This window comes from Nothobranchius furzeri, chromosome 13 (assembly GCF_043380555.1).
Source record: "Nothobranchius furzeri strain GRZ-AD chromosome 13, NfurGRZ-RIMD1, whole genome shotgun sequence".
Classification (NCBI taxonomy): domain Eukaryota; kingdom Metazoa; phylum Chordata; class Actinopteri; order Cyprinodontiformes; family Nothobranchiidae; genus Nothobranchius; species Nothobranchius furzeri.
The window spans coordinates 37,981,226-37,998,670 of record NC_091753.1 but is presented as its reverse complement, the minus strand read 5'-3'; the positions used below and the strand labels follow the sequence as shown (position 1 = coordinate 37,998,670).

Sequence of the window (17,445 nt, the reverse complement as noted above, 5' to 3'; positions counted from 1 at the left end):
TTCCTATTCACTCTCTCTCTCTTTCTTTACATTTTTATCACACTTGTCTATTTTTTGCTCATTTTAAATAAATTTAAACATTTTCTAAATTCATTTTTATATTTGTACATTTTTTGTTTTTGTGAAGCGCCTCGTGATTTTTATCTTGAGAGGCGCTATAGAAAAGATATTTTCTTCTTCTTCTTCACTCTGAAGTTGCAAGTGTGACATTTTTCTGGCCAGAGAGGGCAGTGGGGTCTGAGTGGCATTTCATCAACCCTGTAATGCAGGGGCAGGGAACCTATGGCTCACGAGCTGTATGTGGCTCTTTTGATGATTGCATATGGCTCTCAGGTAATTCACAGAAACCACAGTGTTAAACATAAAAAACATTCTCGTGCATTTTAATATCCATCCATTTTCTACCGCACCTGTTTAATAAGCAATACATTCTCACTCTCAGCACGTCAAAAACCAACACTTGGTCAGCCACCCTCCGCGTCAAACCCCGGACGCCAAAAGTGCCCTTTTTCGTCACTTATATACGAAAAGGGGGTTTTCCTTTTCTGACTGCTTATATATATATATATATATATATATATATATATATATATATATATATATATATATATATATATATATATATATATATATATACACACACACACACATGACTCTCAGGGAAATACATTTCAAAATATTTAGCTTTCATGGCTCTCTCAGCCAAAAAGGTTCCCGACCACTGCTGTAACGGGTCATTTAGCACATACTGGCTAAAAAAAGTTATTTTAAAATTTTTAAAAATTGCATAATATGCCTTTAAATATTTGCTCTGAAGACGTGCATTTTTTATTTTGGCCAGCAGATAGCGCTAAAGTTCCACGTGAGACCTGTGTGTTGCCTACCAGTCAACTGGAACGGTCCTGTTTTTCCAGAAGAGTTAACCGTATATCTTCCGGTGACCTTTAACAGTCGTCTCTCGGTAAACTGCGTTTCTCCTCAATTAAACGGATTAATGCTAAAATCAGGTCACTGTTCGCTTCTAGGAAGATACGATTTGTGAACACATCCATCTACGTCTTCCTGGAGCAGTCTTGTTTGCTAATTTAATCTCAAACGCTGGCAGCGGTAATCTGAGATTTTTCTCTGAACTATTTGCATATTGTGTTTGGCTGTGTCGATAACAAAGACTCAAAATCATTGCTTTTTATTGCTCACCTTTTATTTGTTGTCAAATTTCACATCAATAAATGCAAACCTTTGTTTTCCTCATTTATGAGATCTTGTAAAATGGTTTACTTTCACGCAAAAAGGTTTCATTTATTCAGGCTGTAACCGTCTACTTCTTTTAAAAATCGTTTTTACTAAAGCTCTCATCAGTGGCTTCTTTTTCCCTTTTAAAATCATTGTAATTGTATTTATTTACTTTGATGACGCGCTAAACGACTCACTTCACTTGAAAATAATAAAACGCAATCCGTGGGACTATGGGACCCTGGCAAGATCCACGTGACAATCCTCCCATCCAGTCCACGTGCGATTGTTTTCATTCCGACTGGAGAGACACTCTGACGGTGCTGCTGCAGAGCGATGCTGCAGAGCCTCGTACGTCGTGACGTGACCGAGTCGTCTACAGCCAGCAGGCGGCTCGTGAGTTTTAAACAACCACAGCGGTCGGTGAGTGGAGCATCAGAGGCAGCTGCTGCCCTAACACAAACTGACAGGCTGACTGGCCGAGGACCAGGCTCAAACGCCGCACAACGCACCGAGTCGCGTCTTTCTCTCTTCGTGTTCACGTTCTGACGGGAAACTGAAGGGACATATCCACGCGGGAAACTTTCTAATGGAAAATTCGTCCATTTACAACAACCGGCTTCGGTCCGCAATGTTCAACCACGGTGAGTCTCTCTCTCTCTACAACTGCTGTGCATGCTTTGTTTTAATAAATGATTATTCAGAACAATCAGAATTATTTATGCTGATTAAACGTCAGTGAAAACGCAGCTATCCTGACGTCATCAGAGCATTTTTGTGCGCGTTAAGATGTATTTTTCCTCGTGGGTGCTGAAAATTTCCGCTCAGACAGCAGAGCTGGAACACTCCGTCCCGTTAAATGGAAACCAGTATAAAGCCTGGCAGCTCGAGAAACTGCAGCTATGCAAAACTGGGACCAGACTATGCACACTTAACCATTCCTGGATCAGGTAGGGTTGCGTTGGCAGTTTTATTTACATTCATATTTACAAGCAGCTCTAGATGTCTTTATGAAAACTGAGCTGCCAGGAAGCTGTTGGGTGCATCTGATTAAAGGTGGAGAACCAGTAGCCTGGTTGGTTAAGTGTTTGGACACAAATCATCATGTTTTGGACATGTATACAATCTACATCAGATGTGGGAAATTCCTGCCTTCCAAGGCCACACCACCTTACTTGTTTGAGTTGTTTCTTTGCTTAAACACACCAGATTTGAATCAAGAGTTTTTTTTTATTTCATTGAAAATGTTTGCCCAAGCAGGCAAGAATAAGTAGAAAGTGAGCTAAACAGCCCTTTTTCTAAAAAAAAAAAATAAATAAAAATAGGAGTACATATTTCAGCATAACACCAGATCTAGATTCATATACAGAGCAAGTGATCATCACCTACCTGTCTTTTTCCAGTTCAAGTTTTAAGTCCCGCCCCCTTCCTGGTAAGTAAACTGGACAAACTAAGACAGCCACATGAGTGCAGACACTGTCTCAAAAGAAATAAAAACAACATGGCAGCACCTGTAAATCCCAGTTTAACTGTATGGAAAATGGTAAATGGCCTGTATTTAATATAGCGCCTTCTAGAGTCCTGGAACCCCCCAAGGCGCTTTACAACACAATCAGTCATTCACCCATTCACACACACATTCACACACTGGTGGGGATGAGCTACGATGTAGCCCCAGCTGCCCTGGGGCGCACTGACAGAGGCGAGGCTGCCGAGCACTGGCGCCACCGGTCCCTCCGACCACCACCAGCAGGCAAGGTGGGTTAAGTGTCTTGCCCAAGGATGCAACGACAGCGACAGACTGAGCGGGGCTCGAACCTGCAACCTTCCGATTTCGGGACGAGCACTTAACTCCTGTGCCACCGTCGCCCACACCAAGAATGTGGAGAAGGGCTCTTTACGCACGCGTCTTGACACTGAGATGACTGATCAGGTGTTGCAAGTCAAGCATTCTAAACTTTATGTTATAATGGGTTTTTAAAACTAAAATCATTCACTTATCAGGAAAAAACAGGGAAGACAATGTCCACACTAATCATTTAATAAGTAATTTCTTCATCTTCAAAGTGTGTGAATGTGCATGTTACATCTTTGAGCGTCCCCGAATTCACCTTTTACATCTCTGTGAAATCATTGTGTTTTTGCCTCAGATTTGACATCATGGTGATAAGTTCAAATGTTGGTTTTTCCATGCATCACTGGTGCCTCACTGGCAAACTTACAGCGTATTTAAAACCTCGCCAAAGTGTCATTTATACACTTCAGTGTTTCATTCCTGAATTAGTTTTATTAATGATTTTTGAACCCAAATCTTAATGCTGCTGAGATTAGACTCTTTTAGAAACGTTTAAAGGTAAACAGCAACTGCCGGGACAATGTGTGGAGGGAATGGGTGGTACGGTCCACCATGGTTAACATTCCTCAGAAACCCCAGAGGAGAAATGTTGCCATCCTCCCTGCTGTCTGTGGCTGAGCTGACACCAACACTGGTGGAGGATTACAGCAAGGAGGAACCACAAGAAAAAAAATTGAAAAATGACAAATCACTATTACAGAATACCCACTGGGTTTTAACACTCGTGTGTCCCGTCCCAGCTCTGCCTAGCATCTGTGGTGGTTTATATTTCATTGATCTGTTTCTTTGTTTACATTATCTTCTATCGTCATCTTCTATCGCTTGTGTGTGTGTGTGCGTGTGTGTGTGTGTGTGTGTGTGTGTGTGCGTGCGTGTTTGTGCGTGGTGACAGCCAAACAACTGCCTGCAGCATTTGCTTCTGTTCCTTAAGTGATGGTAAACGGTGGCAGAGGCCACAATAAGGTTTCCTGTTGTCTGATCACGGATGGCCCAGAGAGCTCTGAGCCATCGATGGGTTTAAAGAAACAAATCAATATTTGTAATTCTGCCAGCAGGTTTCCCTTAGAGGGCAGTTAGGAGTAAAGACATTTGTTGTGCTTTTTCGAACAGACAGAATCATGAACGACTAAAAACACGAGTCATTTAGACCATCACTACTTACATATGGAGCAAAATGTTTCAGATGGGCCAGACTCTGAGATTAGTCTATCATGTGTGATAATTGTATTTACTTAGATTAATGCATCATTTGGCTTTCTAAAACCCACTAAAAATCCATTCACTAGTTTATTTTAAGCATCAAAAGTCCAGAGAACCAATACTGAATGTTCAAATTGTATCTCTACTAGGGCTGTGCTTGCTTAAAATTAAAAGGTACCTAAAGTAGAAATCTAGAGTTTTTACTCAGCATTGCACCTCAAGCCCCTCTCTCTACTTCTGTGATTATAGCTATAATACATTGACGCCTGTCGTTTATACACACACACACACACACAGACACACACACACATTTATATATAAACTTGTAGACTGATGCAGAGTCTACAAGTTTCTGCAATCGCTCAGAAATGCTCTGTGATTGGCAGCAGTATTAAGTGGTCTAATCAAATTGCATGGGTTTCTATTGAGGGCAAGTTCAGCAAATACTAGTTTTGATGTATTTCCTACATTATGTCATAGTACAGGGTAAGAGTATCACATTTGTGGATTTCTTAAAAAAAATCAAACAAAATTGATGAAATGGGGAAAACTGATTAAAGTCTGGACCACACTCAAGGCCGCCTTAATGCACGGGCCAACTGGGGCTGTGGCCAGGGGCCTTTGAGGTTTAGGGGCCTATCAGCTGGTTAAGGTGACCCTGACCACATCCCTTGTTGTGAACATGAGTGTGATTTGCAAGTCTGTGGCCGTCCAGTGTGACCGGCTCTGTGACAGCTGTAGCGCCAGTGCCCTATACACTGGCACTACACCACACAGAAATGACACATCTGGCTCCTACAACAGCTTATTGAGCACTCTCACAACCAGAGTTAGCTTCCAAAAGTCTTCAAGCACTGCTTGAAAACCTACAACTCCCATCTGCAATGGACCAATGAAAATACACCCAGGGAGTGACTCGAACAACTAGTAACAAGAGTACAATGCAAGAGTAGAATTAGCTACATTAGCAACAGTGGAGGTTACATGCAGGTACATGTGGACCACTTTTTTTTTTTGGGGGGGGGGGGGGGAGTTTTGTTTCAAGTCTAATAAAAGAAGTGTTATTGAAATCTTCCTGCCTAAGAAAAGGTGTGAGTAGGTGTGTTTGCAAAGGCTGGATTTTCTTGTTTTGTTTTGGGGTTTTGTGTTTTGCCATGGTACTTTTTTCTCTTTTCAGCATTGCTGTTTTGGTTAGCTGTCTCACTTTTTGGGGGAGTGTGGTTGTGACCTAACATGTCCTACAAGAGCAAGATCTTGCAGCATACAGCGTGCCACCTCACGAGTCCTCACAGCGTGGCATGAGCAGTTCTGTGCAACGGCTGAAAAACCCCAGTGTTGTCCAGGCTTTATGTATTTACTGATTTTTGAATTTCTTCCAACATTTTCAAACATTTCTGAGAATTGCAGGAGTATCATGAATGCCACAAGTTGCCACACTTTTGGGACATATTTTTGTTGGTAAATAATGAAGATCTTAATGTTCTTGGAGCAACACTTTAGTCACTAAATCCAGTCAGTGGTCCAGGCTTGTAAAGAGATGGTTTCCCATCCAAATGGAGGGAGAGAACTATCCAGTTACCTCAGAGTGCTGACATCAGTCCTGTCTCCGGAGCTCTCTTTGCATAAATGTTTCCCTAACCAAAGCTTTGTTTTTGTTTTCCCTACATGTGCCTGACTTCTGTTGGATGATGGAATAATTTCTCCTGTTGATCATTCACCCTCCTCTGATCAGACGATGAGGTAAGGCACCAACGGTTTTATTCACTTCTGCTGCTGAGAGACAAAACAGGCTGTTTGTTAGGACCCCTCTGACCTCTGTTATCCCACATAAATGACATGATGGTTGGTTAATGCCAAAGCCTTTTACACCCGATGGTCATCATTGTTCACTTTGGTTTTATTAAATTATTAGCTTGATTAAAATGTTTGCAGTGTTCAAACTGAGCCTGATTTCTTTTGTGTGTACGCTGGGTGTGTGTGTGTGTGTTGGATCATTATGTTTTCGACAGATTCCTGCCTAAGAAAAGGTGTGAGTAGGTGTGTTTGCAAAGGCTGGATTTTCTTGTTTTGTTTTGGGGTTTTGTTTTTTGCCTTGGTGTCAGCTGAGAGTCAGCTGTGTTTGTTTTTCTTATTCTGATGTTGAGTTTCCCAGATTTAGTGATGGTGATCTATTGTTATCCCTACCAGAACAGTCTCGCCTCACTGTTACGGCTCACCCGTGTCTCCTCTGTCCGACGTCTCGTCTACACCACCAGACCTTACAGCTGTGTTTGACCTGGCTGAGTGGGGTGAAAACTCTCAGTCTGGTGTAGAGGAGTAGATCTGCTTGTGTGTGTGACGATCCTTGGTTTTTTCCTCAGTAGCATTCCTGGCCTGTGTGACAAAGCTTGTGTTGATGTTGACAGAGGGAACACCTTGTCAGCATCTCCCACTTTAGCTTCTGGCAGGGTGACATGTTTTGGGTCCTTTCACTTGTGATCCAAGTCTTAATAACTTTGATTTGTACTCTGTAACTCCCACCATTAAACCAAATGGAAATCCCTTCTGAAAGTCATCACTATGTCCAGACTGACGTGACTGAAGTGTTCTTCCTCTGCTGCACCCACACATACCCGGGGCTGCAAACCACACGGGACTCTGGGTTGTGGTGTAGCTTCCTTTTGTCAGCTGAAAATATAACTTAGTCTCACACACACACACACACACACACACACACACACACACACACACACACACACACACACACACACACACACACACACACACACACACACAGTGATGTCACTTGGCGTGGACAATGCCAGAAGTGGATGGCTGTCTCTTTTGGAGAAGCCTTCTCCACAAACACAGTCCACACTTACATTCCTCTGTGGCTTTTACTCAACTAGCCATTAGCTTCTTGTGCTTTAATTTGCAGCTTCCCTCTGCAGTCCATGTGAAGTCAGTCTATACCGGGAGTTTATTAGCACATTAGCCTGCTAGCCTTTGCAGAAGATGCTTGTTTCCACCTTCCTCCTTTTAGCCACATCTGTTTTTCTCATTTGTCGTCGCTGTGCATGTGTGTGTGCATGTGTGTGAGCGTGTAAGCGTGCGTACACTCTTTGCATTCATTCATAAAAACTGGAATGACAGAACCTGCAGCTTTGTGCGACCACATCCGCAGGTTCACAGACTGACGTGTCTGTTGGATTACCATACAGTAAGCAAAAACATGACAATGATGCCAACAGAATGACACTGGATGGGTTGGGTCTAGCCTGGCCTGCCAGACTCGTCCTCTGTTTAATTCTAGACAGAGAACTAGTCTGGTTACTCACAGGCAGAGATAGGGATGGGTACCTTTGACATTTGAAACGATCCGGTGCTAATTCCCGGTACCTAGGAAACGATACCGGTACTTAACGGTACCAATTTTCGATACTTTTGAGTGTTTATTATTTTAATTCTCTTTTATAATTAAATATATATTTTTCTCAATATATAACAATATTTGATATATATCACGATAGATAACATTCAACTGTTTGTATTTTAACATCGTCCTTGTAGTTTTATAAGTTATAATTAAACTGAAGCAAACATCTTTACTGTGAACTTAATTTACTGTGTATCTTCATTCCTTTTGCCATATTTTTTCATTTGATTTTTCGTACTGGGAAGTTAGAATTTCCGAGGAGAAAGCGAACACACCATTAGCTGATAACAATGGTAGCAATGGAAATGGAAGCTAACATACCAAGCTAACGTTATCTTAAACAGTTTTTTTAGCTGCTGGAGCAGATTAAAACGATGATGCCTCACACTTAGATCGTTGTCACTGGTTTCGTCTTCACCCGTCACATTTAGTAAAGTGAAGCCAAACTTTAGAGCGCGTTCATATTCTTCTAGTCAGGAATTCGGAGTTCCGAGGAGAAAGCGAACGCGCCATCAGCGAAACAGAAGCTAACATATCAAGCTAATTATATTTACCTACCGGAGCAGATTAAGATAAGGATGTCTCACTTAGATCGTTGTCGCTGGTTTCATCATCACTCAGTTACCCATCACATTTAGTGAAGTGGACCCAAGCTTTAGCCTGCGTTCTTTCTACCATGCTGCTCTGTTTACAACACGCTCGCAGCAACCGACGACATGACGCTCTTGCGCATGCGCAGCTGTCTTGGCAAGTTCTCGTTATGATGGACGGGTACCCAGACCCATTGCTTCCCATATAAGGAAGCATGGGGCTAGATGGCCTGGCTAGGTTGGGTCATGTTGTAAAACTTAATTATAACAACTTGTCTTTGTTGCTCAACAGCATGTTATTCAATGAATCAGTCTCTTAGTTCTGATGTTTGTAGTTCCATCCTCAGATAACACAAGTTATTAAAGGTGTTGAACATTTGTTTAAAGGGACTTTAAGGAAGTTTAACAGCCAGTACATGTATAGAAATTTAAAGTATCTTTCTCATACGTTCTCCTGCAATGCCCTGGTCTTGTAGAATCAGAGTACATTGTTTGTCTTATTTATTAGAACTGTGTAGAACAGTCTAAACCTGTAACTTGCACCGGTACGGGACTGACTCAGCAGCTGTTTTCGTTCAGAACTGTACACGTACAGCATGCACGAGCTTACTATTGAAGCTGCAGTTACGTCTTTAGCCTGAGGGGGCAATCCCGAGCATAAAAATTTCAAACTCCTTAAAGTCCCTTTAATCAATACATTTGCATTGGTCTCTATAGGCATGAATGATAAATGATAAATGACCTGCACTTGTATAGCGTCTAATTTTATATTAGGTGCATCTAACCAGTTATATTTTTCTCTGAAATGAGATCAAATCAGTGCTTCTATGGGTTGTCTCCACTCCGCACTAGAAAATTTTACTTTATTTAGAGACGTGTCATAATTTCTCCCCAAGCCCCACCGCCACAGCCGGAAAAAATTCCTAGGGGAAACACTGCAGTGCTCAGTAAGTATATAGACATAAATGCATAAAAAAATGTAAATACTTTTGTCAGGCACAGTCGGGCATAACGTTAAATCTCTTTTTTTAAAAGCAAAAATACATTTTAAAAATGTACAGTGTACACTCAAAACAAAACGTATTGGCTTTCGTGTTATTTAAATCTTACCGAGGAGAGTCAGACTCTGTTTCATTCAACTGTGCGATGTGCTTTCTCTTTAAGTGTTCATGCATCACCGAGGTGCTGTCTTGATACGCAAGGACTGCTTTGCAAATAATGCAGGTAAACTTTTTATTTGCCGAATCCAGGCTAGAATGCTCCCAAACTTTAGATGTTTTGGTACGCGTAGCTGCGGTGTTGGACACCGCCATTTCAGTTAGTTGGCACTCAGCAGAGAAGCTATTGCGCATGTACGACTCTCGGCTGAGATTGTAATGAAGTGAGGTGCCTCACTCGGTTGGAAACAACATCGACGATGAATTTCATTGTCGACTATTTCTATTGTCGATATTTGTCGACATCGACAAATCGTTGCAGCCCCATTTTTGAGTACGATTTAGTTACGGCACCCACAGTCCTGCACTGTCATTCAATCTCTTGATTACATTATCTGAATTAATCTGCATGTCGACAGCAGTGCCACACGGTGTGATAGTTTTATAGGGTGAGGCACATCACTCGTCACTGAAAACAAGCCCTAGATGAGGTATGTGGGTCGTGTCTTCTGAGCTTGTAGTGATGCAGACATGCTTTCAGCCTGTGGATTTGGCTTTGACAGGCAGCCCTCTGGGTATGTGGAGTCTGATGTGAGGGCAAACAATCAGGTTAGGGGACAGGAATACAACACTCCACTGAATACGAGGCCACTGTGAGACAATGATGAAGAGATGGTGGAAGATGAGTGATAAAAGAGGGATTTGTTCAGTCTTCTTGAAGCTGTACAAATCCCTGTAAGCTAATGCTCTTTGTACAATATCTCTAATGCAGCACTCATTTAGAGGTTGTACTTTTTAAATCTCTTTGGTTAAAAAAAATGTAGCTCGAACGGTTTCTAAAAGGCTATCCAACCATATTTGGCCAGTTTTTTTTTAGACGAGTGTCCAATCAGACTTATTAGTGTGTGGGGCAATCAGCAGTGTGGAGAAGATAAGGAAATGTTTATCTGAACGACACCTTAGAGCAAGTGTATCAGATGTGCTCCGCGGAGCATTTTTATGTGGCCCGCGAGATAAATATAAAAAATATATAAAAACTGACCCGCTGGTTGATTTTACCTCAAAGACTACAACTCCCATGATGTTTTGCGGCGTTCGCGCAGAGCTGAAGCGCCCCCTCCTTTGTGTTTTTTCCAGCGTTTGCTGCCGGTGTCTGCAGCTCCGCTGTCTCGGACAAACTAAACACTCCTCTCACTCAGGGCCGAGTTTACTCAGCTATTTGCCGATGTTGAAGCCCAGAAACAGAGATTCTAGCCGCTCAGTAATGTGTTCACGACTGAAAGAGAAAGTTTTCCAACTAACTTCCAGACAGAGCTGATATAACTCCAGCGAGCAGCGACACGCTCAAATCAGCATGACTCTGTAGCTGCTGTCGTTTTTATTTTTCCTCCCGGACACACAACAACGTGGTCAAGCTGCTCATGTTCATCAGCACAAACCTATGTGAGCACCTGTTGTCATCTAATGATGTCATTATTATGATGAAGATGAACAAAACAACAGGAGTCTCCTCCTCAGCTCTGATCAACCCCATGATGCAGGTATCTGGCTGGAACAGGTGAGCATCACAGTAAACCAGTGGAGCAAACTGAGCTTAAAATATTTTGGTTTTATGCTCTTTTTCTGCTCCAAAACATGAAAGTTAACAGGTGAGATATTGCATTTTCATTAAAGATAAAATTATAGTTTCATTTTGTTGTTGGCCCGTGAGAAAAGATTAGAGTAAAACAGGAAGTAGAAAGGCTGCAGATAGATGAATAGAATAGAAAATCCCTTTATTGTTCCTCAGTGGGGAAAGCTAGACGTCACAGCAGCGATGACACTTATTACAGGAGAAAAAAAGGAGAATAAAAAATAAGAAAAATGAATAAACAAGAAAACATAAATCCTGAATAGATTTTAAAAATGCTGAATATACCACAAGTAATGAATACCACTGATGCCTTTTATTTAAAATTGACTTGCTCGTGTGTAATTTGGTTATTCCACATTCATGTTAATGCAAAAATAAGTTTGTTTCCAAATTAAAAGGTTCAAAATTGCATATATGTTGATAAAGAAAATGTACAAGTTTACCGTCACTTTAAAAAAAAAATTAAGTTTGGGCGACTTTGTCCCATATTTTCATTTCGGCCCAGTGTGAATTTGACTTTGACGCCCCTGCCTTAGAGCATGAATGTCCTGCAGTAAGCGTTAGGTGGATTTAGTCTGTGGGGATCTGCTGCTGGGGTCATGTTAACCCACGTGATCTCTGCAGGAATCACTCAGCAGACCAGTTTTCACATTAATGCATAATTAATCATGCTTTTATTAACTTTAGCTGCTTCAGTTTCAGAGAAGCTTCTTCATGTTGATGTTTGTGGTGTTGTGCATTTTAGCTCACTGTCCTGTTTAATATTGTCCTGAGAGTCATTGTGTTGCATTCGTTCAACAGTGGCCTTTAAAAAATGATGTTTTGATCTGAAAACACTCAAATAAATGAATATTTTGGGCACTTTGGAGTGCGTTTGTTCAAAATTTATAAGTTTTTACCATGTACCTCTTGTGAAAAGACTTTGCACTTTTATAGTGGTTCATTTATTTTTATTGCTGTCAGTTACACAATAAAAACAACTTTCGTGGAAGTGTAAATGTCATCATCAGTAGGTCAAATCCAACGAGATTTACCTAAAATTTCAGTCATGTAGGATGTAATCTCCATTTCTACAAACACAGGTTGTTCAGGAAGGGATCTACATTTGAACTTTTACACAGAAGCACATTAAAAAAGCCAAATATCATTTTAAAGTTATTGATGCCGCCACCAAACACTTTCCCTTACCAATGTCTCAGAGACATTATGTCCAGCATCACAAGCAGTCTCCTCTGAAATGTTTTTTTTTTCAATTATCTTTTTATTGGGTTATTTTCAATGTTATTAGCAGGAAGAAAAAAGGAACCGTGTGTGTGTGTGGGGGGGGGGGGGGGGGGGGGATTACATATATATGCTCTGCCCTAACAGACTTAGGACACCTTTGCCATACAGTTTGCTTTCAAGTTTCACCTCTGCTAAAGATCTAGTAAAGGTCCCCACATTTCTTGAAACACATCTTTTTTGTCTTTTAAGATAAATGCACGTTGTTCCAGTCTCAGAGTGTCCTTTAGAGTCTGTAGAAACAAGTTGAGTGATGGAGGTTTTCGATGGTTCCAGCACAGAAGAATACATTTCTTTGCTATGTAGGATATGACATTGATCCTCTTGGAGTGTGAGGGGTGTAGTTTCTTGTCCAGAACGTACCGAAGAGGTAGTATACAGGGTTAATGTCCAGTTTTGGTGATACCACTTTGGCCGTCAGGTCATGTACTGGCCTCCAGAACTGCTTGAGTTTCTTGCATTCCCAGAAGACATGAATAACCGATCCACCGCTGGATCTACAGCGGTGGCATGAAATGTCCTTTTTTAAACGTCCTGATCCCAACTCCGCTTCACCACTTCCTTCCTGTTCCTCCACTTGGACAGCTGAACCGATCTCGAGTCCAAGTGGCTTAAATCTTCACTTCTGCAGATGTCGTACGTCAGCCTGAGCTTCTCCAGCCTCCACCCTCAACGCTGTGCATGTAGTTTGGTTGGAGGGCGACCTTAAACATTCCTTTAGTGTTTTCTCTTTTGGGGGGTGGGGGGGGCTGCCAGGCCCTTTACTGCTATAAATAATCTCAGCCCAGTTCCCATGGCTCCTCTGCAGTCCTGTCATTCAGATGTGGGATACGCTGAAATGTTCTCTCTGATAGGTTTTTTAGACAATCACCATTGCTGTTGGTGCTGTGCAATGAATTAAAAGAAAGGAGCGGTCGGAATTGATATCACACAAGTGAAAATGTGCTAATATTTAGCATTATGAAGATCTTCTTCCAGCAAAAACCAGAGATGTCCAAACCTCCTCGAACGCCTCTATCCTGCATGTTCTAGTTGTTTCTCTGCTCCCACACACCTGAGTCACATGTTCAGGAGGTCGGTAAGCTCAGCAGGAGCCTGTTTATCACCCACTGATTAAAATCAGGTGTGCTGAAGCAGAGAAACCTCTAAAACATGTTGGTTTGGGACCCAGCCAGTACATCAACTCTTGTGCTTCTGATTTCAGACCAGTAAATATTCACTTAAAGGTCTTTAAACATCACTTTCAAACTTGGCTGCAGACCATAACAGGACCAGGATTAAATTAATCCCTGATTCTCAGTGTAGCTTAACTGAAACAGACATTTTATTATTAATATTTAAAAATTTAAGACATCATATCATGACTTTTTTTTTTATGGTCAAAGTTCCAATAGCAGGTACATCTTCATTTTAGCCACTGTGGATTAGCCTGACAAGCCGTTAATATATAATCTGGCCACGACCCGGAGAAAGAGCTCGGTTGTTGGGTGGGATCTACTGTTGTCTTTCAAATAGTGTCCCCATGGAAAGTGTTTGGACCAATCAGAGCAACGCACAACATGACATCGCTACGGAAGTCAGTCAGCGGGGCAGGCTACCATACACCGTCTGGAAGAAGGAAATCCTTTTTCTAAATAAAGGACTTAATTACCTCTATCTGCTCATGTCTCAAAGAAAAGCCCAAGTCTAAGTCTTCCAGAGACTAACCGTGGACATGAATAAATATAAATTTTTATTAAAAAGAAATCTTATTGAGTAATATACCAACATATACACAATTATGCTATAAATCAAGTTATCCACCAGCAGTGAGCTCCTTCATGGTGGGTGAACTTCATTCTAAATAAAAAGTCTGTCACACTCCTAATTCAATTAACACAAAATCTACTGTGTGACGCTGCTGCGGGTTATCGTGATGGGAGACGTGTTGTTAGATGAACAGGAGCTAAAATCTTTTCTTTTTCACAGTTTTTTATCACAGGACATTTTCAGAGGGAGTACATGAAGACTGATGATCAGGAGCCTGACTCAAAACTCAGGATGTCTTCATCTAATCTTTGTTCTTCTGGGAATAAAGTAGGAGGGGTTAAAGTGCAGGCCCAGTGAGGCTGATAGCAGCTAAGGAGCCAGCGTGGCGTGTTCAGTGTCAGAAACCAGGATGTGACCTGACGTCTTCAGAGAAATTCGCAACTGCTGAATGAAATAAATAATATTTACAGTTATTCAAAATAATTATTTGCAGATTTTATTTTAATATCTCATCCAGCACCGATTAACTCCTCAGCAGCAAACGGTCCCTGTTCTCTTTTAGTTGTAAGGACAGGTTTTTCCACTCTCAGATTTCTGTGATGGTCTGGGTACTTTTGCATTAGACGTGATTACATACTGATGCATAAAGATGAGACCAGCCTGGTGCTCAGCTGCAGCAGCCTCCGCTCCCCTCTTTAGGAAAACATTTGAAGATGATCCCACCGTACTGCAGGATGGTGAGAGGAAATTCCAGCCGACACAAAAAGGAAGAGCTGGAGAGATGGTGGAGATGTCCACGAGGATGGTTGCTGTCCCTGAGCAACATCACCTCCTTCATCATCCTGGACATCTATACAGGGACATAAATGCAGACCATACATTTTACAGACATCCAGATGGGCTTGACACAGCATGCTGACTACTGACGTAAAATAAAGAAGCTGCTGCCTCCGTGTCATGTCAGAATTAAAATCTGAATGTTTGTCGGAGCAGGGTGAGAACAGCTGCGTTTTTACTCTGTAAGGTTTTGCTTTTTTTCTTCTCAGGCCGTGTGTGTGTGTGTGTGTGTGTGTGTGTGTGTGTGTGTGTGTGTGTGTGTGTGTGTGTGTGTGTGTGTGTGTGTGTGTGTGTGTGTGTGTGTGTGTGTGTGTGTGTGTGTGTGTGTGTGTGTGTGTGTGTGTGTGTGTGTGCGTGTGCGCGTGTGTGCGTGTGTGCGCGCGCGCGTGTGTACGTCACTTAGCAGCCAGCCGTAATGAAACCAGACCCTGAAGCCACAGCGGCGGTACGCCACTGTTCAGTAAATATTTACAGCTCTCTGGGTAGTTTTACAGAAGAAGTTTTTTGGGGCTTTTCTTTAAAAAAGCTACATTTCACCCTGAAAACTAAAGAATTGTATCTGGTATCCAGTTGTCCGAGAGGAGCAGTGGTTTAGTTGCCATTAAATTTGTATTCAGACAGTAGCATCACTTTGTATTAACCTGTATTAATTTAGTTTTCTATTTTGCCACAATCTGATATTTTATTAAAAAGTAAATCCTTCACGACAGAAGACCTGCTTGGAGAAGTGATCTTTAATTGAAGCGTCAGCTGCTGCTGACCGAGTGTCCTGAGAAGGAGATGCTTGAAGTTTCTGTCCTCTCCTGACCTGATGCGACTTTGCATTGGCTCATTTCTCTCTGGCTTTTCTTTTGATCTTCATAAATGTATACATTTCATCTTGCTGGTATGATTTTCTTTGTGTTAGGAGACTAGGGGTTTGATTGTGTGGTGAACGTGTTGAACAAATGAAGCGTTTTGGGGTTACGCAGATGGCTGGGTTTGCGAGTAAAGGGTTTGAAGTGTGCGTCTGAGGATTTGGGTAAACCTTGTAAAGACGAAATGTGTGTTTCATCGAAGGATCAAAGGCGAAACACGTGGCTCATGGCTCCCATGGTGTCCTGAGCTGTTCCACATCACTCTCTGTACCTTTTTCTACCTTTTTTCTTCCTGCTCTTTGTCGCTGGGGAGCCGTGTTTCAGGCACCTTTAGGTTTTCTTTTTAATTCTCTCTGCTATTTGCTACTTTAATACCGACTCAAAAAGTCAGTCAAATATTTCAGCAGTTTTTAAATAATGATTTTATTTAAAGAAGCAAAGCTATCCAAACCAAAGCAAAAACTCCACTTGTTTAATCATGAATTATTTTTGATTAACCGCCTCATTTGGACAGCTGCGTTCGGTTTCACTAGTCAAACCCCGACCTGATCGTTGCCAGTTTTGAATTAAGAAATCACTTCTGTAAAACCTGTCTGTCAACATGAAGCTGAGAGGTCAGAAGAGCCCAGAACATCTAAAGCCCAGCAGGCCTCATTTGGTCAGGGTTAAGATCAGAGGTCACAATTCTTCTGTGAGAAAGACGAGGTAAAACTGATATCAATGGGAGAGTTGCAGTGTGACCAGAAGGCATCTTGGTCATCCTAAAGACTTTAGGAAGATCTGCTGACTTAAGAGACAAAAGAGGAACTTTCTGGAAGACGTGCATCTCCCATCTGGAGAAAAACTAACAAGCATTTCAGGGTCAGAATCTCTTCTTGCTGTAATTGATGGAAACATGAATTTTCCTCTCTTCTAGAAAGATGGAATGTCTGACCTTTGACCTTAAACACTGGGGCTGAAAGAGTGAGACAGTGACATGAGAGCCTCGTTACTTGCACTGATTGTAGCCCGTTTAAAACAAGTAGTGGCCATCTTTGTTTTCTCAGTAACATCCCACCAACAGAGCGCTGTGATTGGCCCGCTATGAAGCCGTCGCCATCCTTGTTTCGCTCAGTTGCAGAAACATCCCACCCACCTGGCTGATGGAGCACTGTGATTAGCCCACCAAACAGAGCGCTGTGATTGGACCAGCACCAGTAGTACGGAGCTGCTTTGGTTCCAACGGAGCATGACTAGACCGATCATTTAGCTTCGGCAAACTGATGGTTTATAGACTAGTGGTTAGGTTTAGGGGGCGATAACCTTTTCTATACAGAGTCTAGTTGGTTTGGCTAACTTTTAATCATAATGTTAAAACTGCATCATGTATTTACTCACGTTATCGGGTCTGATGTTAAAATGTTGACAGAAAGTAAAACTTCAAAGGGACAAAAGATTTTTCACAGGGCTGTATGTGGTGGCAGACTTAAATTAGAACATTCTCTTTGCTCTTTAAAGGTTTTGGTTAGAGAAGTATAAAAGGCAGTAGCGCTTGAAATAATATTTTCTAATTTAAAGGCACTCCCAAAGAATTTGCAAATATTGCTTGAGATTTAACCAAAATTGCTAAAATACAGTTTTCAGAAAGCCCTGGTTGGT

General features: G+C 41.7%; 1 protein-coding gene across 1 annotated transcript in view; it reads left to right on the top strand.

Moving 5' to 3' along the window:
• The first annotated feature begins 1,407 nt into the window (after nt 1-1,407).
• The window catches only part of septin4b (septin 4b), a 41,489-nt gene continuing 25,451 nt past the window's right edge, over nt 1,408-17,445 (top strand). The window contains exons 1-2 of the mRNA XM_070543196.1: nt 1,408-1,877; nt 6,021-6,028. Of these exons, the coding sequence (XP_070399297.1) occupies nt 1,823-1,877; nt 6,021-6,028 (63 nt within the window). The 5' untranslated portion in view covers nt 1,408-1,822. The remainder of the gene's footprint in view (nt 1,878-6,020; nt 6,029-17,445) is intronic.